This window comes from Mytilus edulis, unplaced genomic scaffold (genome assembly GCF_963676685.1).
Source record: "Mytilus edulis unplaced genomic scaffold, xbMytEdul2.2 SCAFFOLD_892, whole genome shotgun sequence".
Classification (NCBI taxonomy): Eukaryota; Metazoa; Mollusca; class Bivalvia; order Mytilida; family Mytilidae; genus Mytilus; species Mytilus edulis.
The window spans coordinates 1-25,307 of NW_027268745.1; the positions used below are offsets into that span (position 1 = coordinate 1).

Genomic DNA, 25,307 nt, shown 5'->3' on the forward strand with positions numbered 1-25,307 from the left:
TCTCTCTTGTATCTTTCGACACTCTTTTATTTCGTGCACTGAGACCTATTTTCTGAAATCTGCCCGTAATGATACAAATAGCTATACTAAGAGTGCAGGATACGCAAACAGAACAAACTACTTTATGTTATATTAAATGCGATTCGAATACACAGTTCGTTAACAGTCCTCAGAAAAAAAATGCGATTAAGAAAAATTATTTTGAAATTCATCATTCTTGAATTGTTAGCTAATGTTTTTTTTTTGTACTTTAATCATTTGTATGACAAAGTTTGTATTATGCGTCTGTATGATAATATGAACATTGTAAACCTTTTATTTTAGTATGGTGACACTCCCTTACACGCAGCTGCTGAAGGAGGATTCATCAACATTGTTAAATTGTTATTAGAAAGAGCAGATATAGATCCGAAGATAGAAAATAAGGTATGTGATGACGTCCTTTAAAGGACAGTCCAACTTTGTAAAATCTTGCATCAAACCAAATAAGAATAAAACTGAAAATATTTTATTGAAATATACAAACTCCCAAAAAATAGGAATAAATAAGTTTAGTAGTACAATTGCTTAATCGTTTGAGACATCCAATAAAAAGAAAGAAAAATGATATTTTAATTCAAATATCATAATACATATTAAAAAAAGTAATTTTTGATAATTTTGCTTACGAAACAACTTTCAACTTCCGTCACAAAAGACGTAAATGTAAGCAGCTTGTCTGTTTCAGTTATATAATTTTGACAACTATTTTTTGTCCTATTTCGATTGCCTTTATTGTAACATCTTTCTTGAAATCTGCCCGTTATGATATCAACTGTTATACTACAAGTGCGAAACAACTAACAATGATATTGTTGTGTATTTGTTTTTTGAGTAAGACGCCACGTACAATAATGGACCATACCAAGGGCGATCAGGTTTTTTGTTGGTAGAGGATGGGAAAATAAACACACAAAACAACTGAGCTTCTGGGAAAAAAGGCAACCGTTGTCAATGAAAACTGGATACGATTACACATCACCATGGAAATGTACTATGCACACAAGTAATTTATATAAACGGTTTTATTCCAAATTGCGATAAGCAAAAAAGATTGAAATTGATTGACTTCCCGAAATGATGACAAATGCATTTTTGTACTTTTATCATGTGTATGAATTGTTTTTGTTAGCCTATATATCATGCTATGAACAGTAAAAGCTTTTTTATTTTAGTTAAATGGTAATACTCCCTTACACTCAGCTGCTCGTTGTGGAAATCTTGACATAGTTGAATTGTTATTAGAAAGAGCAGATATAGATCCAAACGGTGAAAATAAGGTACGAGTTGACGTTTTCTTTCATACTTGTAAAACATTGTTGAATCTTTCATCAAAATCAATTTCAAAAAAATGTTGCTTATAAATTCTATATACATCCCCTCTAAATACCTAAATTTTCAGAATGCACAAAGCTTTACGTCATCAAAAGTAAAATCACAAAAATACTGAACTTAGAGGAAAATCAATTTGGAAAGTCCATAATCACATGGCAAAATCAAAAACAAAACACATCAAAATCGAATGGACAAGAACTTCATATTTCTGACTTGGTACAGACATTTTCAAATGTAGAAAATGGTAGATTAAACCTGGTTTTATTGCGCTAACCATCTCACGTTGATGACATTCGAAAAACCAAAATACACTTCAACCCAAATAATTTTGATTTTATAGGAATCAAAGACAGTCAATCTATTAAGATTCGTTTTCTTAGTTTCGGTTTATTTTTCATTTCAATTGCACAGATAAATTAAGACAAGTATTTATCATTCATGAACGAATGTATATACAACAACTACTTATCTGATAAAGTGTTGAAATGGGAAAATTCGATGACTGTAGATGAAGTATTATTGTAAAAAAAGATGCACACAGTTAATTAAGTTCACTACCAACTGAAGATATGATTCCGATTATGATATTTTGCATGATATATAATCAAATGTGTTTTGAACCCGAAGAAAAACGTGATTTTCTTTGTTTCATATCAAACAACATAGATCAATCATCATTTATGATTGACGAGTCTGATTAGAAGAACATTAATTATGTTCTAAATAAAAAGCTCACTGCTTGAAATGATGCATTTAATTATGAAATTAAATGCATAGTACATGCATATCAAATTTCAAATTGAAATACAATCTATGCATTGCACTGAAAAAAAAATCGAATTTAACTAGAATTTAAACTGAATTCAATTGAAATAAATTTCCAATTTTACCAATATTAACCTAGTTTAAGATATATTTAAATCTGATTCTTTTTCAAATAAATGTTCGCCTTAATAAACATTGATTTTTCTTCAATATATAAAAAACTTTGAAGTAAGATGAAAAGAAAAAAAAAACTTAAATAAATTTCAATGTTAATTGTAAACTATTTAAAAAAAAATCCATATTTTTTGGTTTATGACTTCTGTAAATTAGGACTTCCATTAGATTTAATACGATTTAAGGTAAATATGAATCTTTTTTATCTAAAGTACCTAAAAAAATAATCATGGAAATACAAAATAAAGAAAAAGACGGAAGTTTCGCTCTCTTAGTGTTTTCTTCTTTGGGGGAAAATACCTTTACTTTAACTAAAAAAACGGGTTTGAAAATGTATAATTATAAGAAAAATTAAATACAACAGGACATTCAATGAATATAAGTATATAGCCTTGAAGCAAATCATGGATCTTTCAACTTTTCTTATCCATATTTACAAAGTTTAAGATAACCTTTGTGGTTTGGAATTTACAAATACATAATATGTCAGGACCCATTGAAGACTGTAAAGATAAAACTACAGTTACTGTTATCTAAATATCATAAGTCATTCATTTTCAAAGTTCAATACTAGTTTGCTAAACATGTCTTTACTTATATGTCAAGAATGCCAATGCCTCTGAATTTATTTTACAACTTAAAGTGTAAAAATTTTAAGACATACAAAAAAGCATGAACGTTTGAAATAAACTGCACAGGACAAGGATCTCTCTGCGTGATTTTGATTTGGACAATTGGAACAGATATATCATATTTACCCGCGTCTGGGCGTATGAATTTCTTTAAAAAATACGATTTTCAGTTTTTTTTAAATGTTTTTGGTGTCTCAGCAAAACGTTAATGAGCCATATTGTCAGAAGGTTCATGTAAACGTACCCAGATCTTACAGGCATTTATTTAGTGTCAACCTGACAAATCATACAGGATGTTCTTGAGGTTTTGGTTTCAGGTGCTGAAGTTGTGTATTATTGTATTACTTTTGCCGTTTTACTTTTATTTGTATTCTTACTATTAAGTCCCTTATGGTTCGGACGTGACTATGTATATGTCTAACGAGCATCGTGGTTTTGGCTTTGTGGTTTTCTTAATTCTGTTTGATCTAGAGGGTTCACTCGTAAGCATGGCCTTTGTGTAGCGTCATGTGTCTCTCGTATTTATAATTTACTTAAATCATACTGTATCGGGAACTTTTTGTGTATTGACGTCTTTGCTAGTTGTAAATGTTCATTTGTCATGATCTGAAAAAAACCAGTTATATTGTAAATATATATATACCGTTTCGATCCCCTAACATCACTGAAGAGACATGTATTGTCGAAATCTGGATCTGGCGTACATAAAAGTATTGACACCTCATGCTTGTGGCATAACTTCTTGGCCACAAGTTTATTGTTTACTGTTAAGTATTAAATTTTATATTAAGACAGTCTGTTGAAAAACACATCATCCGAACGTAATAAATATGTTGTCAATCAAAAAAAAAATCAAGCATCTTGATAATGTCAGTTTTAGAGAATTTTTGTTTGACTCAGAGTGATCTTTTACAAAGAAGGATTTATCCCTCCATAAGACAAGATACTTGTATCTACGTTGGTCATTCTTTTTTTATGAAACAAAGCAATACCAACTCTTTCAATTTGTCTTTTAGTTTGGAATGTGGAATACTTGTGTAAAGTGTAGAAAAGTCAAATGTTTTAATACTATTACAAGATGAAAGAGATAACACATAATGTGTCTTTGTTATAAATATATAACACAAATTAGTTCTGTAATCAATTGCATAGACATAGTTCATAGTGGGTCATTTTTCATAATTGTACAATGGTGACAGATGAACTGGTTGTTTAAATAGTTTGACAAGGCAAACTATAGTACATCTACCAAAGTCAAAATCGTAACATTTTTCATATGAACAAATTAAATTATAAGAGTTCCATTATTTCAAAAACAAATTGAGCAGGTATTCATAAAGCATTTCCGGTTCTATTAAACTATCAAGTTTCTTCTACTAGTATCTGTTTATATTTGTTATCGAGTTAGTATTTAAATCACAGTGACTACACAATGCTCTTTTATCATCTTCAGTGTACGGTTTCTTATTAGTTATTGGTGTTTGGCTTTTAACTAGCTTCCAGTAACTGTTAGTTCTCTCAAATCGTACTTTCTTGTTAATTTGACCTGGTAATACTATTTGAAATGTTTGTTTTTTTATTTAATGATTACCTTATTTAAAATTAGAAGATGTGATATGATTCCCCAATGAAACAACTTTCACCTGGTATCAAATGATGTAGATAAGGCAATGTGTTTGTTTCTGCTTAATACTTTAAACTACTTAATTTTCATCGTATCCAATTTAAATTGCCTTCACTCATAACTCTGTGTAGAGGTCTGCCCGTAATGATGTAATCAATATATGAGTGTTCATTGGTTTGTCGGTGAATAACATGTTTAATACCACGTTTTGTGACAGTAATAACATAATGACAACCAGTATTATTTGGTGGAAAGAGCTGGAGTAAACTAAGAGAACCACCCACCTTCTGTTGGGGAACTGGCAATCTTTTGTCAATATAGATGAGAGTTGAAAACACGTCACCATGGACCATGTTTGTTCACTAAAGCTCAAAACTAAAATCAATACAAATGACCTGTTTCAAAAGATATACAATGTACTTAAACATATCAAGTGAAAATGATTTTATTTTATATATTCTAATAAGTCATTAGCCTTATTTTATTGATGTATCAACATGAATTATTGCCTTCACAATTACTTAGATTAAATTGGCACATTGTTACTACCTTTTCTGTTTGTTTTTCTGAACATCGTAGCATTTCTGTTTTAGGATGGGAGCACTCCATTTGATATAGCTGCAGAAGAAGAGAGATTCAAAATAGTAAAACTGTTATTAGAAAGAACGACTATAGACCTAAAAAAAGTATACAAGGTAGGGATTGTACCACTAAAGAGGATTTTAAACCGTTCTATAGTCAACCAAAACTATCGTTGGCCTATATCGACATTTAAGTACCCACTCTCAACTAATCTTTAAACCTCAAAGGGAAACGGACGTACAATACTCACAAGAACTTCAAAGTTATCCACGGCGCGTAATTCAGTTGCCGTTAGGCAATGGCTGTTTTGCAAAGAAAAATAAGCATTCAATTATTCGAGTAAGGTGGATTCAAATTTAATCAGACTCGATACACGTAACTTATACTGTTATATGTTACACAACTTTGTTTAATATTTATTTTATTTGTTTAATAATTTACATACATGTAATGACATTTTTTTCTTTAATAGAATATTGGCTATACCTTGATATAGTTCAACTGTTTATTTCAGGATGGGAACACTGTTTTACACAAAGCTACTAGAAGTGGAGAGCTTGAATTGGTCCAATTGTTACTCAAAACATCAAATATAGATCCCAATCAAAAGAATAAGGTATGAAGTGTGAGGAATAAAGTAGGTCTATGTGTGGTCAACTTTAACTGTGCCATTTGTTACGTTTATTAAATCGTTGAGGCAAACATTTACATTTCAAACTGGTTGTCATATTAGTTGTACCAATCTTTTCTAAGTATCTACAGTTGAGTAAACAAGTGAAATTGAATTTGAAAAAAAGGTAAACAAAGCTAAATTATGTACAAATCACTATTTTTCTGAAGCACATGAGCGTGTCCCTTGCTTTTAAATATGGTGTGTGTTCCTCAGCCTCAAATTTCTATTCAATGTTTTGTAAACGTTGTTTTGTTTTAGTTTCTGCCATTTTGTTGTCAGTTTGTTTTAGGACGTATGGTGTTTGTTGTCCCTTTGGTATCTATGGAAGAACAATTTGATATCCTTTTTTTTAAATTTTTATTCCTCTGTAACGTAAACCCACAGCGTCCACGTATCATAACACTCTAACTTACGGGTGGAGAATAAAAATGAAAAAAGTAAAAGTAAATTATATTATAATGATCATTTCTTATATATTAATCTCTACATCCCATTATGTATAATCATTGGTACACGCATTCATTTGATATTTGTATACATATTTATATTTATATTTTTTTATATTTTTGATAACAACTATATGCGTACTTTGGCTACCGTTATTACTCTCACACAATGCAATTGTCAAGCATATTATGTAAAAAGAAAATGAATTGGTCATTCATACATACATATTTAGTGGTTTTATACTAAATAATTGAGAATAGAAATGGAAATATGTCAGAGAAAAACAACCCGACCAAAGAGAATTGAACAACCGAAGGCCACCAATGGGTCTTCAATGCAGCGAAAAACTCCCGCACCTAGAGGCGTGTTTCAGCTTTGCCCCTCAACAAAAAAGTATACTAGTTCAGTGATAATGGACGTCATACAAAACTCCAAAATACAAACAAGAAACTAAAATTAAGAATCATACCAGACTAAAAAAGGCCACAGGCTCCTGACTTGGGGACAGGCGCAAACATACGGCGAGGTTAAACATGTTTTTTTTAGATCTCAACCCTCACCTTATTGATCCAGCCCATATATCAAAAACAAACACACAACAATGCGCCACAGGAACACACTGTTCAGGAAGAAGTCCGAATCCGATGTCAGAATAAGTTACAAAAGAAACTAAAGAAAATGACGATGATACATAAATTTACAAAGCACTCCTAGCAGTTAAGTTACATGCCCGCTCCAGATCAAAATTAAACTAATTAAAAGACTATGTCTTGATCATAGGCATATAAAATCAAGTTTAGCACTATACCATCATAAAATATGTGAGAAGAACATAACCCGTATCATGCCAACAACTGGTTTTCATGATAGATGTGTTTATTTCCGATGCAAAGACCCAAAGTGAATCAATTTTAAAGCCCAAAATATTCAATCTTTAATGTCCTGACAACAGTACCGTAACTATATCCCTTCTGACTTAGTCTGTTTAAGATTTTGTTAGCTTTGAGGTGAATGCCGACATTGTTTTAGCTCAGTAAAGAATATAACCATTAAAAATTGGATGGCATATACTTGAACGTATAAGATGTCTGCATGTTGAATTATATTTACGAATGATATCTTTGTCCCGAAGATAAAATTTACTAAATGTTTTTACTAGTTTGTGATATGGAAAACCCTGGTGTAATAATTTATTCAGTAAAAAACAAATGTATCACCATGAGCATGTTGTGTGTACAAAAGTTATTTATTGAGTTCTTATGTACTAAAGTTATTAACTTAATCTGTATGTGCATAAGTTAATAAAGAAGAGGGACGAAAGATACCAAAGGGACAGTCAAACTCATAAATCTAAAATAAACTGACAACGACATTGCTAAAAATGAAAAAGACAAACAGACAAACAATAGTAAACATGACACAACATAGAAAACTAAAGAATAAACAACACGAACCCCCACCAAAAACTAGGGGTTTAGTTAGTCCTTATGTACAGAAGTTATCAACTTAAGTCGTATGCACAAATTGATTTAAATGCCTTTGCTAACGAAGGTCTCGATGGCGTTAAGTTATGCAATAACTGTAATCAAAAACAAGTTCTGTTGAAAATACCTTCTTGTTTTAAAGATCAGTATGTACCAATCATTTCTTATACCTAAACCAAACCAATAGCAACCCAAATGTCGAATTAGAAACACGTTTTGCAAAATTTCAATATTGAAAACAAATCTAAACATCCTGATTGCACCCTCTGCTAGTTCGCAATTCACATAAAATCCGGCTGTCAACGTTATTACCGTTGACCTCATCATTGTCAATATAACACTTCCCTGCGAAATGAGTTATCAAAAGGTCCTTAATATCGTGAGCCTAAATCCACCAATAGGAAAAAAAACCTTCAACATACTGATTGATTCACTCGCGGATTGTGCCATGCAAAATGGCTAAACGCAAAAACGAAGACGTAGATGTTCTTTCCGAATAGATTAAGGCTGTGAGGTCGTTGATACAAAACAGTTTAAGAAACTGAAAGGGTCTATCAATACCCATGCTACGTCAATCTTAAAGACCCAAATTTTGCAAAACACGAAACCTTTTTCAAAACTATCATGCGAATCATAAGTCCTCCATGGCTTCTATGAACATTGCATTGAACAACAAATCGGAGGACTTACCTTGTTTGTATTGGATACCTAAACTTCACAAAATTCCGTACAAACAACGGTACATTGCCGGCTCATCTGCTTGTTCTACTAAAGAATTGTCCATTAGATTGACTAAAATTCTGTCCGCAGTTAAAGAGGGTCTTCAGATATACTGTGAAACTGTTTACTCACGTAGTGGTATTAACAATATGTGGATTCTGAAAAACTCTAAAGAACTTCTGGATAATTTTAAATCTCGGTCTTTTTCTGAAATTAGTTCTATTAAAACTTTTGATTTTTTCAACCTTGTATACAACCATTTCCCCATGTGAAATTGAAAACCCGTCTAAAAGAAATAATTCACAATGCTTGTTATCATAAAAATGGTAGCATACGCTATAAATTTATCACTTTGGGATACCATAAGGCATATTTTGTTAATAAGGAACAAAAGGGTAAAACATACTACACAGAGGAGCAAGTGATCAGTATGCTGGAGTTTCTTATTGTGAAATTTGTTGAATTTGGAGGGTAGACTTTTTTCAACAAATTGTCGGCATTCCTATGGGAACGAACTGTGCGCCTCTCCTTGCCGACCTCTTCTTATTTTCATATGAATCGGAGTTCCTTCAGACACTTGTCAAAAACAAGAAGATCAAAGAAGCCAGGTTATTTAATTTCACTTTCAGATATATTGATGATGTTCTTTTCCAATTAACAATCCGAACTTTTCTGATTGGATTCCATTAATATACCCACCAGAACTAGAAATTAAAGAGACCACAGACACGGCTTCCTCTGCCTCATTTTTAGACTTATACCTCGAATTTGACATACACAGTCATCTCAGTACCAGAATCTATGACAAACGAGACGATTTTAATTTTGAAATTATCAATTTCCCCCACCTTAGTAGTAATATACCAACTTCACCTGCATATGGAATATACATTTCCCAACTTATTAGGTATTCAAGAGCTTGCAGCTTCTATTCAGACTTTGTAAAACGTCACCAGTGTCTGAGCAGAAAATTGATGAACCAGGGGTATGTCAAAGAACGTCTCGTCCTTTTTCTAAAAAAGTTCATCGGAAGATACCCAGAACTTGTTGATAAATATTCCGTATCAACTTCACAAATAATACAAGATGGTCTTGAAGTATAGATTTTGCGTACTGACGTTTGCTATCGTTTTGCCTTTGAATGAGTGCTAAAGAAGACAATTCAAATAACAGCATTTTTTCTTAATTCCAAATTATGTACTCTTATTTAGTTTCTTTTTTAGCTATACATAGCTTATTCCTATAATAATTTATTTATGTTAATACTAGATGACGATTGGTACCCCAAATTGTCAAAGGCTATTTACTGTAATTAGGAGTTGTCAAATGAATTTAAGATGTTTCATGGTAAACCGGCCTCTTCAATTGTACAATTACAATGCAAATCGGTCTAATTATTTGCCCAAATCTTTTTAACCATTTTGTTAATCGAACACTTTACTTTTTCAAACTTATATCCCCCGAACACTGATTGTTTTGTGCGGAGTACTCCTTTTCAACCGTTAAAGATTACGACAACATTATTTTACCAAATTGCTCGTTATATCGTTCTAACGAATTTTCGGAAGATATCCGAAGACTCCGTGTGTGGTTTATTTCCCCATATGCATTGGATATAAGTGATACGCCATTTGTAACCGGTAAACCATGAGTGATAGGGTCTTTGATTGGAGGTCCTTGTTTAACCAAAATGAAAAAAAGGTCGACGTCAAAAGCCAAGGTCATGTTTATTACTCTTGGTTTATTATCACATAAGATAGCGGACAAATATTTTTTTTTCTAAATTATAAGGACACATCGTGAGACATACTATTTTGGTTGAAAATGTACGTTGATATTTAATTGGATGTGTTTCATCCTTTTTTTTTTTTTAGCTGTGTGTTGTTCTCAGTCGAGATTAAAGTCTTTTGATTTAGGGCCTTGCTCATGACCTTGAAATTGAGGTCGAGGTTAAAAGTAAATTTGACGTTCTACATTTTAATATTTGCTGTATATTATTATTGGTAAATGATAAAGTCATAGTTCATTTTTCATTGTAACCTTTTGTAGCTCGGAAGTTTTTAATTTTTTGCATTATTTTAGTCCCTTCGTTTTGATGTGTTTGAGCTCTTGATTTTGGCCCTTGATTAGGATTTATATCTAGAAATTAACTATGAGGGTCGGTTGAAAAAAAAATAAACCCTTTTCGGCAAAAGAGATGATTTCAGCTCCCAAAAGTGAAGCATTTAGGAACTGAAATCTTCTCTTCGTAATTTTACGGCGGACGCCATCACGAGTTGGTTTGACCGTTATGGATTATCTGCTATATAGATGATTTCGGTATATTTTCCTTATGTCGTAACTACAATCCCGTTCCCTTTCAACAAATGTGACCTACTGAATTAGACTTATTACTTTTATTTGTGATTTTTTTACCTATTGTGTCTGTTTGTTTTGTTCACGCATCATTGTCCATATTATCAAATATTAAATTGATGCGACTGTCATACAAGTTTGAGGTTTAGCGTTATAAAAACAAGTTCAATCCACCACTTTCTACATTTGAAAATGCCTGTACTAAGTCCGGAATATGACAATTGTTATTCATTTGTTTTTTATGTGTTTTTGTCATTTGATTTTGCCATGTGATTAGGGACTTTCCGAATGAATTTTCATCGGAGTTCCGTATTTTTGTGATTTTAATTTTTTAATGTTCAAAAACATTATATTTTCAAAACCAGTGAAAAGTAAGAGTTACATAAAACTAAATGTAAAATTTTGTTAACCAGAGGTACCTACCATGTTTCCTTATTTTTATTAAAAGTATATAGAAACCATAAAAAAAAAAACCGCATACATTAAGCTAAACTTTACTAGAATTGACATTTAAACGGGAAGTCAATTCTTTTGTCGATCAAAATATGTACATTTTCCCGTTGAAAAATCTGGAATTGTTCTCTGGGAAAATTAGTGTTTAATAAAAAAAAATCTTTGTTAATGGAAATTCAAAAATTATCGTATGCATTTTGTTATTTGCGATTTTGTCATTTTAACCTAAAATGAGATTTTGATTTTTGCGATATTGAGCAAAATCAGGACTAAAATTTATATAAAAAAATGCAATTTTAAATAGTTGCGAATATAACCCTGTCGCATTGTTCGCATAAATTTAAACATTGCAATAATTTCTGAATTTACCATATTTCTTTCAATATATACCCGAAATTTCCTCTTTAACATGGTAGGCAATACGTTTCTCATCTTTCTTTTTGAAATTATAGACATGGTATGCTTAATAATTAATTTAATTTACACAACTGTCTTTTTTGCCTATTATAACTGAATGGTTTCATTTTGATACCTTTAATCTGTAAAACTTTATTATTTATGCAGATCAATATCCACAATAATATCCTTATTTAGACATGCTACAGAATTATTCTGGTCAAGGATAAGTATATATTATAGAATGATAAATTATTTACCACATTTCTAATTATTTTTTGTTTTGAAATTGTTATCAAGCCTTGAACTTGTGACACACAATCGTTTTTTAGCTAAAGCTTTCTTTAAGAATTGTAAAACCTCCATTCCAATGTGACCTTGTATCTGCATCAAAATGAGATAACATATATAATATTGGCATCATATTTCTATCTGTAATATTTGTGTTTCATCAATTGATTTTATATATTGAAACTTAGTTATCACGTTTATAATTTTCTGTTCGTGGTTTTAAATTCAATGGTTTATACATAGCAAATCTACAGTCGTTACCAGTTTTTCTCCTCAGATTGGGTCTCAATAAGAAATAGCTGAATAAACGAGTGTTCATATCACTCAACATTTGTTAACATTTTATGACATTCAAATGAAATAAAAATGATTGCGAATGAATTGATGATGCTCTGATCTTTATGAAATTAAAAAGATTCGATTTTATTGCCATTGAGACAATTTTTCACAAAATGTCAAAATGGGGAAGATGTTAGCACGTTGTGTCTTTTTAAAATATACTTACGACAATTTTTATTATGTCTTATCTTGTTTCTTTTGTCTTACTGAGACATTTTTGATGTCCGCCCGTACTTTGAGTATCATATATCGTACCAAGATAATATTTGTTTATTACTTTGATGGTGCATATAGTCATGCTCGGTGATGATGGCTTTTAGCATAATTACTAGTTTTTGTGGATAGAGGAAGCTAAATTAGCAGAGAGGACACTTTATTGTCGGTCTAATAACTTGCAATCTGAACATTTGTCATGCACACACGTTATATTCTTAATACAGTTGTTATCTGTGTGTTTGATGGGTTGGTGATTTTGATTTTGACTTTCCGTTTTAATTCCGTTTTTTTATTTATAGATTTTACCTTTTACGGTTTTAAGAGAAAAAAAAATCGTTAATTTCGTAGGTTAGATTTGCAAATTGTTGACGAATTCTATTTTGTGTTCTCAAATAATTTCTACGAGTTTCATTTTAATACCAAATATATGAACACTGCAACTTTTTTTTTCTTCAGGATGGTGACACTCTTTTACACTCAGCTGTTAGAGGTGGACACCTCAACATACTTCAATGGTTATTAGAAAGAACAGAGATAAACCCAAATAGCGTAAATAAGGTATTGAAGGAAGTTCTTTACAGAACGCAATTAAAATCAATGTCAACACAATGTAGCTTACGGAATCAATACATATCTACCACATGAGCTAGATATCAGAGGGGTGAAGGGCACTGATATCTAAGAAAACAACAAAAAGCAACAAAAACAAAACAAATATCAAGATACATGTCTTTCATGAAGTCATGTATATGCAGTCACTACATATTTAATTAAAGTGTAAAGATGGTAACTCATTAATGTGGGAGATGTAGTGTTGCAAAGAAAAATGAACGTAACAAATTTAATTAAACGACAATGAACTTATGATACAGATTACAAAAAAAGTCCTAAGTCATAAATAATCAATTTCTAATTATTTGTTTTAATTTTTATTGAAGTTGTTTTCGAGTCTTGAAATTGTGACACACAATCGTTTTAAGCTTAAGCTATTTTTAAAAATTGTAAACCTCCATTCAAATGTGACCTAGTATCTTCATCAAAATGAAATAACATATATACTATCTGCATCATATTTCTATCTGTAATATTTATGTTTCATCAATTGATTTTATATATTGAAACTTAGTTATCACGTTTTATAATTTTCTGTTCTTGGTTTTGAATTCAATGGTTTATATATAGCAAATTTACAGTCATTACCAGTTTTTCTCATCAGATTGGGTCTAAATAGGAAATAGCTGCATAAACGAGTGTTCATATCACACAACATTTGTTAACATTTTATGACATTCGAATGAAATAAAAATGATTGCGAATGAATTGCTGATGTTCTGATCTTTATGAAATTAGAAAGATTCGATTTGATTGCCATGGAGACAATTTTTCACAAGATGTCAAAATGGGGAAGATGTTAGCACGTTGTGTCTTTTTAAATTATACTTACGACAATTTGTATTACGTCTTATCTTATTTCTTTTGTCATACTGAGACACTGTTAATGTCTGCCCGTACTTTGAGTATCAGATATCGTACCAAGATAATATTTGTTTATTTGTTTGATGGTGAGTATAGCCATGCTCGGTGATGATGGCTTTTAGCATAAAGACCAGTTTTTGTGGGTGGAGGAAGCTAAATTAGCAGAGGGGACACTTTATCCTCGGTTTAATAACTTGCAATCTGAACATTTTTCACGCACACACGTTATATTCTTAATACAGTTGTTGTCTGTTTGTTTGATGGGTTGGAGCTTTCAATTTTGACTTTCCGTTTTTATTCCGTTTTTTTATAGATTTTACCTTTTACGGTTTTAAGAGAAAAAAAAAAACAATCGTTAATTCCGTAGGTTAGATTTTCAAGTTGTTGACGAATTCTATTTTGTGATCTCAAATAATTTCTACGAGTTTTATTTTAATACCAAATATATGAACATTGCAACTTTTTTTCCAGGTTGGTGACACTCTTTTACACTCAGCTGTTAGAGGTGGACACCTCAACATACTTCAATGGTTATTAGAAAGAACAGAGATCAATCCAAATAGCGTAAATAAGGTATTGAAGGAAGTTCTTTACAGAACGCAATTAAAATCAATGTTAACACAATGTTGCTTATGGAATCAATACATATCTACCACATGAACTAGATATCAGAGGGGTGAAGGGCACTGATATCTAAGAAAACAACAAAAAGCATCAAAAACAAAACAAATATCACGATAAATATATTTCATGAAGTCATGTATATGCAGTCACTACATATTTAATTAAAGTGTAAAGATGGTAACTCTTTAATGTGGGAGATGTGATAGTGTTGCAAAGAAGAATGAACGTAACAAATTCAATTAAACGACAATGAACTTATGATACAGATTACCAAAAAAAGGTCCTAAGTCATAAATAAGCAATTTCTAATTACTTGTTTTAATTTTTGAAATTGTTTTCGAGCCTTGAAATTGTGACACACAACCGTATTCAACTAAAACTTTCTTTAAGAATTGTAAACCTCCATTCAACAGTGACATTGTATCATAAGCAAAATGTGATAACTTATATGATATCGATGTCACAATTTAATCTGTACTATTTTTATTCCATCATTATGTCTATATCATGAAACTTACCTGTGTTGTTGTAGTTTACCACCGTTTTTTGGTTTATACATTTGAGCGATTTCGATTTTTCGGGTTTTTTAGTTGTCACATACTACCCCCTTCTGCCAATTATTTCGTATATTTTATCAAAATGAATTTCTTTGTCAATTGTGTTCTCCAAATTATTTTTATTGTAGTCCTGTGGTGTTGAGTTGTCATTTTTATGTTATATTTCTCATGGCTATAAAAGAGGGAGGTTTGGCATGCCACAAAACTAGGTTCAACCCATCATTTTTTCCTTTAAAATTGTCCTGTACCAAGTCAGGAATATGTCCATAGTTTGTTTCTGTGTTTGTTACATTTTAAAGTTGCGTCGTTTGTTTTCTCTTATTTTGAGTGTAAATTCACATTGCGATAAGACGTGTCACGGTACTTGTCTATCCCATATTAATGTATTTGATTTTGATGTTATATTTGTTATTCTCGTGGGATTTTGTGTGATGCTTGGTCCGTTTCTGTGTGTGTTACATTGTAGTGTTGTGTCGTTGTTCTCCACTTATATTTAATGCGTTTCCCTCAGTTTTAGTTTGTTACCCCGATTTTGTTTTTTGTCCATGGATTTATGAGTTCGAACAGCGGTATACTACTGTTGCCTTTATTTATCTGATTGGATTATGATTTACAATTTTTAGCATAAAATTTTGCATTTCAGAATTTGTCAAATCAGATAAAAGCACTGTAGTATTAATTTATCTTTTTAATTACTGGAAATTAATTCAATTGATTTAAAATATTTTATATCCGAAAAAACTATTGTAGTACACAGTACAGGTCTTCGTTGTATCTAAATTTGCTTTGTATGTTATTTAAACATGTTAAACCCCGCCGCATTTTTCTGCCTGTCCCAAGTCAGGAGCCTCTGGCCTTTGTTAGTCTTGTATCATTTTAATTTTAGTTTCTTGTGTACAGTTAGGAGTTTCGTATGGCGTTCATTATCACTGAACTAGTACAAAATGTATATATTTGTTGAGGGGTTTAGCTGAAGGACGCCTCCAGGTGCGGGAATTTCTCGCTACATTGGAGACCTATTGGTGACCTTCTGCTGTTGTTTTTTCTATGGTCGGGTTGTTGTCTCTTTGGCACATTCCCCATTTCCATTCTCAATTTTATATTGCTAAAAAAAAGGGTTTAAAATCTTTCCAATGCATTATTATTCCTTTTAAATAGTGGTTGTTTCACTTATAATTACATGTATGTTCCTGCTTGATAATTTATTACAATTTAAAATTGTAATCTTAAAGTTTCTTTTTTATAACTAACTTTAACTACATACCAAATGTGTACAAAGTTGACCTCCTTTAAAAGATCCAAATAATTAGTCATACTTTTCCCAATCACTCCGTTCTGATTTGAAAATGAATATGCTTTCAACGTTGAAATATTCCAGACGAAGACAGCTATACTTTTCACATCATATCTTCATATTTAATATGTCTAGGATGAAATAGTATTTAGTCTTTTCGATGTGGGATTAACATGTATTTAAAAATGTGAATAGCGACAGTATATCATATATATAAGTGCACTTCAATGCTTTTGCAGAGGAACTTTGAATATGGCAACATTTATACTTTATGACTGAAACTTTCTTTTACACATATATTTGTAGCTGGTAAAAAAAGATAAGGATAATTGGATATAGCCGTTACAATGTTGTCAATATAATATGCACCTTTTCTTCTTAATGTACTTAAGGTTTAAAAAACGGAAGATAGAGTTATTTATCAAAAGAAAATTGTTTTGATCTATATTTGGAATAAGAAAATGTGTTATGATTCCCATTGTGATAACTTTACACCTGATATTAGATAAGGCAACGTGTTTGTTACTGGTATTAATAGCAATTCTTTGTAACCACCATCCAAGTTGCGGCACGCATAGTCTCAGATTTTCTTGAAATTTGCTCTGATGGTAGCTATCGATAACTTAACAAGAAATATGATGACAAAAAATGTGTTCATGTCCCCGTTGCCATGGTAACGGGTCCCCTTGGATTTTGCCACAAAAATGCATATTTTGATGATAAAAAATTACCAATTTTAAGCATTTATCATGCATACATTTCAAGCTTTATGTATATTTTGACTATTGTTCATTACAATGTAACACATTATGAGTAAGATGAAAGATAAAAATTATTTCTGACAAAATGGGAAGAAGAGGGCAGCACTGATTTAAATAGTGGAATTTTCAATGTATTCTAGAGGGCAAATTATAGGCATTTTGCATGACATTATACATAATACATTATCAGTAATATCGTCAACATTGTGTTTCATATCAAGACAATTCCATTCCTTCTATTTCTGATTAACACATAGAATTCTCGGAAACAATACAGTCATGCCATCAAAATCTTCTAGAACACGCGGGCTTGGTGTTAGGGGTTGATGTAGTGGCAGAGGGAGCTCTGATAGTAACGAATCCTGATCAAGCAGAGATTTCAGACCGACCATTCCAACCTTAATTACAACCTTTTGCTGGTCCATCAAGCTCAAATGACGATATTTTAGTGAACGATAGTAGAGATGACACAGATGTGTCAATAGATATATGAAGATGTAGTATGAGTGACAATGAGACAACTCTCCATCCAAGTAACAATTTATAAAAGTAAACTATTATAGGCCAAGGTACGGCCTTCAACACGAAGCCTTGGCTCACACCGAACAGCTAGCTATAAAGGACCCCAAAAATGACTAGTGTACAACCATTCAAACGGGAAAGCCATCGGTCTGTAATCTATATAAACGAGTAGCATGGTTGAGCCGTAAGAGAAAATAGACAATAACTACATACAGACAAACAAAACCTTGAGATATATTATATATATTGTGAAAATGACAATGAGAATAATGGTCGTAGTACGAACGTGATCAGGTTTTAGGAAGAGCGTGATGAGGACGTCAGGGGCGTGCTAGAGTCGTACTATGGTCTTGAACAGCGTGGTGTTAACGTGGTTTAGGCGTAATGGAAGCGTATTTGGGTCGCGGTGAGAACGTGATGATCGTAGTGAGGTCGTAATAACGTCGCTGTAAGATTGTAGTGCAGTCTCTTCGAAAAGAATCACGCTTTCGCTACGCTCTCTTTACGCTCTCGCTATGATGGTACAGCGACCTTTGCGATCTCACTACGACCTTATTGCGCTCTAACTACGCTTCTACTACGTTTGGATTTCGCCACCACCGCACCACGATTGTTTTAAACATGTTCAAAGTTGGCCACGCTCATCACGATCTTGAAGACCTCACCACGACCGTGCTACGACCTTACTGCGATCTACACAATCGTACTACGATTATCAAAATTTGCATCTTTTTCACAGATCGTAGTGCGATCGTGGCCTAGTGGGACTGCGGTATTACTCTTTAAGCTATACATAGCTTATTCTATAATAATTTATTTATGTTAATTCTAGATGACGATTGGTACCCCAAATTGTCATAGGCTATTTACTCTAATAAGGGGTTGTCAAATGAATTTAAGATAGATTCATGGTAAACCGGCATCTTGGATTGTACAATTACAGTACAATTCGGTCTAATTATTTGTCCAAATCTGCAAATTTGGAGACCTATTTGGAGTTTAATGTTTAGGCTTTCATTTATTTAAAGAAAACTTGGTGATTTTATTGTATTATTCAAAATATTTTAACAAATATCATTTTTGTTTGTATTTACAATCTTTTTTGTCTTCAAATGAGTCATTTAAGGGAAGATAACTCATTCAGTAAAAAAAAAATATACTGGACTAATAGGGAACTTTTTTTATTTTTACTTGTAGCAAGGAAACAAATTCAGTGACACCATTGCCTCTTTTTATTTTCTTAAAACATATAATAAGACCTATGTTCTCACAATTATTCAACATTCTATCTCAAAGAATTTTTTTATGCACACAAAAGATAGCACGGTGACACAACCTTTTTATTATATTTTTGAAAAAAAGCATAGTAAAAATGTTATTTTAGCAAATTATAAGCAAATTCTTTCTCAAAAAGTCTATACTTTATAATGATATACCTTAACCATTTAAAGTTGTTTGTAATAGTGTCTTGTTAATAATTTTTGAATTTTAAGTTTCCCTTTAGAGGGCTATAACTGTAATGAAAATCAGATGACGATTTCAACGAAGAAGATCTAGTGCTGCTGATAATCTATAAAATTAAATGTTTCTCATTCTCTTTTATTGTTTTCAAGATAAAAGGCAAAAAAGACAAAACATCAACACAGAATGTTCCCATGGAACACAGATGATGCCCTCGCTTGCATATCATATTTATTAAGTTATAAAGGGAAATAACTAAAGAATTGTAAAAGTGTAATTATTTTGTTTATAAAGGCATACAACTCCAAGACGGTAAAAGTGACGCCACCCAATTTTCAAAGTGATCTGTTTTATGTGGCAATACGCATGGTATATGTTATGTGGCAATACGCATGATATATAGGTTTTTTAACATTTGGCTGACCCAAACTAACAATAGAGAACGATAATGAAAAAACTCATTTTTTCAGTTTGTAAAGGGACATAATTCTAAAACTGTAAATTTCACCTCATCCAATTTCGAACTTAATCTGTGTTTTAAGTTTCATGTCATTTGGTTGAGGCAAACTAAACTGAGGGAACGGAAACGAAAAAATCATCAAATTGTGTGTCTATAAAGGGATAAAACTCCTAAATTGTTCAAGTGACGCCACCCAATGTCCAACATGATATGTTTTGTTTAAAATTTTATAACATTTGTTTAATGCATCTTATCTTAATTGTATTGTCTTCTCTGATAACTCTGTCTTGAGGTCTGCCCGTAATGATACAAAGGATTTGTTGGTTCATTTGTTTGTTGGTGAGAAACATGTTTAATACCACGTTTAGTGACAGTAGCCACATCATGGCTACCAGTATTATTTGGTGGAGAGAGCTGGAGTAAACAATGACATTTGATTGAAATATAGATCCCAATCAAGAGAATAAGGTTTAGATCATTAGAAGAATATGTCTATGTTAATGTGTTGCCAACTTCCACTGTGTCATATCTTATCTTTATGTATTCGTTGAGGCAAACATTTACATCTAAAAATGGTTTTCATATTAGCTGGACCAATATATCTTTTCTAAGTGCTTACAACATGTACAATTTATTAAACAAGTGAAATTGAATATCGTAAAAAGAAAAGGTAAAATAAAGCACATGAGCGTATCCCTTGCTTTTGGATTAGGTCCGTGCTACTCAGTCTTAACTTTATATTCAATGTATGGTTAACGTTTTTTGTTTTTTTGGGTAATGTCATTTGTTGTCAGTTTGTTTACTATTTATTCTATTTATTTAATCCGTAAGATATCTGTAATACAATTTTATTTTTAGCATAATATTGGGAAGGTCTTTTAATATTTGAACTGTTTATTTCAGGATGGGAACACTGTTTTACACGAAGCTGTTAGGAGTGGAGAATTCGAAATAGTCAAACTGTTACTCAAAACATCAAATATAGATCCCAATCGAGAGAATAAGGTATAAAGTATGAAAAGTATATGGCTATGTGAATGTGTTGTCAACTTTCATTGTGTCATATGTTTCGTTTTCGTTTATTAAATCGTTGAGCCAACCGCAGACTGGTTTTCAAATTAGCTGTACATATCTTTTCTAAGCACCTATTATTAATTTAACAACTGAAATTGAATATTATAAAGAGAAAGGGTAAAATAAAGCTATATTATGTAGACACCATTAATTTACTGAAACCCATAAGAATATCCCTTGCTTTTGAATTAGATCCGTGTTGCTACGTCTTTAGTTCAATCCAATGTATGGTAAACGTGTGTTTTTTTTAGTTTAGGTCATTTTGTTATCAGTATGTTTTCTTTGACTTGTTGATTTTGTCGTACCTTTGGTAACTTTGTGACAATTTGATTTCTTTTTTTTTCAAATTCAAATCCTCTGTTACATAAAACCACAAGGTCCATCTATCATAACACGCTAACGTACGGGTTACGCTAAATCAAACTTTATTGATCATCCCCTATGTATTTGTCTATACATCCCATTATGTATGGTCATTGACACAACCATCAGTTTTATCTTTTTATAGATATTTATATTTTTTTACTTTATTAACAACTATTTGCTTACTTTTGCTATCATGATTCATATTAGGTTGAAATAAAATGTATTGGTAATTCATACAGACATATTGGATGATTTTACACTAGTTATGTATGGGCCCTTCATAGCTTGGTGTTCGGTGTGAGCCAAGGGTCCGAGTTGAAGACCATACTTTGCCCTTAAATGGTTTTCAAACTGTGACTTTGATGTAGAGCTGTGCTATTGGCACTCAAACTACATATTTTTTAATCCATATAGTTTTTCTATTTTACTTTATCAAAAGAAGTCATTTCTGAAATTTCGTGCGTAAATATTTGTTTTACAATTGTACATGTTGGCATAATGTGTCTTTGTTAAAAGTTAATAACACACATTATTTCTGCAAACAATAGAATAGACATAGTTCATAGCTGGTTACTTATACGTAGTTGTACAACAGTGATACATGATGTGGTCATTGCCAAGGCAAAATATAGAACATTTATCAATGTCGGAATCATCACAAAAGGTCTTCATTTTTCAGACGAACATATTAGATTATAAGAGTTCTATTATTTTAACAAGTCAATTTGTGAAGGCGTTTCTGAAGCTTTATTCGGTTTTATTGAACTACCAAGTTTAATTTCTGCTTTCGGTTTATATCTGTAATCGAGTTAGTATTTAAGTCCCAGTTATTACAACATGTGGTTTGTCATCTTTAGTGTAAATGTGGTAAAACAGTATGTTAGCGTATAGCATAAAAGCATAAAAAGCATAAAAGATTTATTTAAAGTCGGTTATACAGTGAAACCTGGGTAAACCGAACCCTGATAAAACCGAATTTCAGTTTAAACCGAGCAATTTTCAAACTCCCACAAAATGTCCCTATCAATTAACGTTAATCTAACCTGAAAAAACCGAACCCTGTCAACACCGAATTCCGAACGCTTTTTGAAGGCTCGTTAGTAAATTTGTATCTAAAAATGACCTTTCAAAATCGATCAATACCAATCAAAACAATAAAATATTATCAATTACTTGCATGATTTAATTAAACAAACACAGGATGGCAGAGTATCCCCGAAGGTATTTGAGGTTTAATGAACTTGTGAGTTGTTATTACAAACTAATTAGTATGTCTGTGTCCATGTATAAAGTAATTTTTTTTGTAAATAAACGTTAAACTGGTCATGCTGGTTAGCTACCCCCATCGCCGATAATGACAAGAAAGGAACTTTCCCTCAGATCAATTAAATGCACCTTACTCAAATAATTACGGCCACAAAATCGAAACTGCCATTCTGCAGCAAAACTGTTTAATTAAATAATAGTTTAAAATCCTTTCACCGGATTAAGAAGTCGTGCAACACAACAAGGTCAATGGATTTTGATTGCTGGATTCCCTTTAGAGGCCCTATATATTTGATTCGAATGCTCTCGAAGACTTCCGTTAGCTATTTAGCAACGATAAAGTCCGAGAATAAACTAGACCCCTGCTGTTGTTTCACTGTTGTCGTGTACCGAAGTATCAATCAGTGGGTGACCAGTTTAGTCCGAGAACTCGTGTGTACAATGACGTTCCCGATTCAATTACGATTCATTTGACAGTGACTGTGAATCTGAATTGGTTATTGAAAGATTGAATTGAGAAAATAATTATAAAAGCAAAATCGCTCCACGTCGGACATCTCCGAACGACGAGCGTGATTGACGGAGTAGCGTTTGATTTATAAACAAAAATGTAGCAAAACGTCTATCTTCTTTTATTTTTACATTTACATCTAAATCAACACAAAAATAATTTGTGGTCTGTTGTGTCATATTATTAGGGATTATAAATGCAAGCCAGATCTTTATCTCAATCTCAATTTGATTCCCCTGCCACACTAAGTCATATCTTAGTCGAATGACCATTTCAATAATAGACAACACCATTGATTGGTCATAGGGAGATAGACTCACTGGAAACATATTTTGAATAAGAAATTAAAAACTTTATCACCAAGTGAGATCATATAAAATGTGAAAGGAAAATCCAAAAATTCGCTTAGAATGCATTGACATTTATTATTTTGACAGCTTTAACTTCATCAAATCATATTTCAATTGCCTTGAGTGAGACATCGATCTTGAATTCTGCCCGTAAATAGATCATTTGTTATAATATGAGTGTGATACACCCATGATAATGTTCGTGTATTTGATTATAAGTTTGACGCTACATAGAATAAAAATGGTTATACTAAGGCGACCAGTTATTGATGGTGGAAGAATCTTGAGTAAACAGACAGGACAACCTACTTTCTGGAATACTTGGCCAAGCACATCAATGTTTATTTGGAAATCACAAGTTCATAGAGGGAAAAAAATGAACTACAAAAAGATTATTTTAATGAAGTCTTAAGATTTCTACGAGTTTTTTTTTACCAACGAATGAAACTATGAACATTGCAACTTTTTTTTCAGAATGGTGACACTCTTTTACACTCAGCTGTTAGAGGTGGACACCTCAACATAATTCAATGGTTATTAAAAAGAACAGAGATCAATCAAAATAGCGTAAATAAGGTATTGATGGAAGTTCTTTACAACATTGTCATTTAAAATCAATGTCAGCACAATGTTGCTTATGACATCAATACATATCCACCCAATATACTTGATAGCAGAGGGGTGAAGGGCAATGATATTAAAAAAAAACACAAAAAGGCAACAAAAACAAAACAAGTATCAAGATAAACGTCTTTCATGAAGTCATGTATATGCAGTCACTACATATTTAATTAAAGTGTAAAGATGGTAACTCTCTGATGTGGGAGATGTAGTGTTGCAAAGAAGAATGAACGTAACAAATTTAATTAAACGACAATGAACTTATGATACAGATTACAAAAAAGTCTTAAGTCATAAATAAGCAATTTCTAATTATCTGTTTTAATTTTTATTGAAGTTGTTTCGAAATTGTGACACACAATCGTTTTAAGCTAAAGCTTTCATTAAGAAGTGTAAACCTCCATTCAAATGTGACCTTGTATCTTCATCAAAATGAAATAACATATATAATATCTGCATTATATTTCTATCTGTAATATTTATGTTTCATCAATTGATTTTATATATTGAAACTTAGTTATCACGTTTTATAATTTTCTGTTCTTGGTTTTGAATTCAATGGTTTATATATAGCAAATCTACAGTCATTACCAGTTTTTCTCATCAGATTGGGTCTCAATAGGAAATAGCTGCATACACGAGTGTTCATATCACACAACATTTGTTAACATTTTATGACATTCGAATGAAATAAAAATGATTGCGAATGAATTGATGATGTTCTGATCTTTATGAAATTAGAAAGATTCGATTTGATCGCCATTGAGACAATTTTTCACAAGATGTCAAAATGGGGAAGATGTTAGCACGTTGTGTTTTTTTAAATTATACTTACGACAATTTGTATTACGTCTAATCTTATTTCTTTTGTCATACTGAGACACTGTTAATGTCTGCCCGTACTTTGAGTATCAGATATCGTACCAAGATAATATTTGTTTATTTGTTTGATGGTGAGTATAGCCATGCTCGGTGATGATGGCTTTTAGCATAATGACTAGTTTTTGTGGGTGGAGGAAGCTAAGTTAGCAGAGAGGACACTTTATCCTAGGTTTAATAACTTGCAATCTGAACATTTTTCACGCACACACGTTATATTTTTAATACAGTTGTTGTCTGTTTGTTTGATGGGTTGGAGCTTTCAATTTTGACTTTCCGTTTTTATTCAGTTTCTTTTATAGATTTTACCTTTTACGGTTTTAAAAGAAAAAAAAAACAATCGTTAATTCCGTAGGTTAGATTTTCAAGCTGTTGACGAATTCTATTTTGTGATCTCAAATAATTTCTACGAGTTTTATTTTAATACCAAATATATGAACATTGCAACTTTTTTCCAGGTTGGTGACACTCTTTTACACTCAGCTGTTAGAGGTGGACACCTCAACATACTTCAATGGTTATTAGAAAGAACAGAGATCAATCCAAATAGCGTAAATAAG

At 31.8% G+C, this 25,307-nt stretch overlaps 1 protein-coding gene across 1 annotated transcript; it reads left to right on the forward strand.

Moving 5' to 3' along the window:
- Positions 1 to 324: 324 nt before the first annotated feature.
- Positions 325 to 25,307, forward strand: LOC139508538 (putative ankyrin repeat protein RF_0381; the record flags this gene model as incomplete). The annotated part of the gene is made up of 9 exons (XM_071295963.1): positions 325 to 426; positions 1,215 to 1,319; positions 5,163 to 5,264; positions 5,666 to 5,767; positions 12,982 to 13,083; positions 14,473 to 14,574; positions 20,584 to 20,685; positions 23,722 to 23,823; positions 25,206 to 25,307. Coding segments are annotated over 9 exons (921 nt in total), but the record flags the coding sequence as incomplete, so codon positions are not given.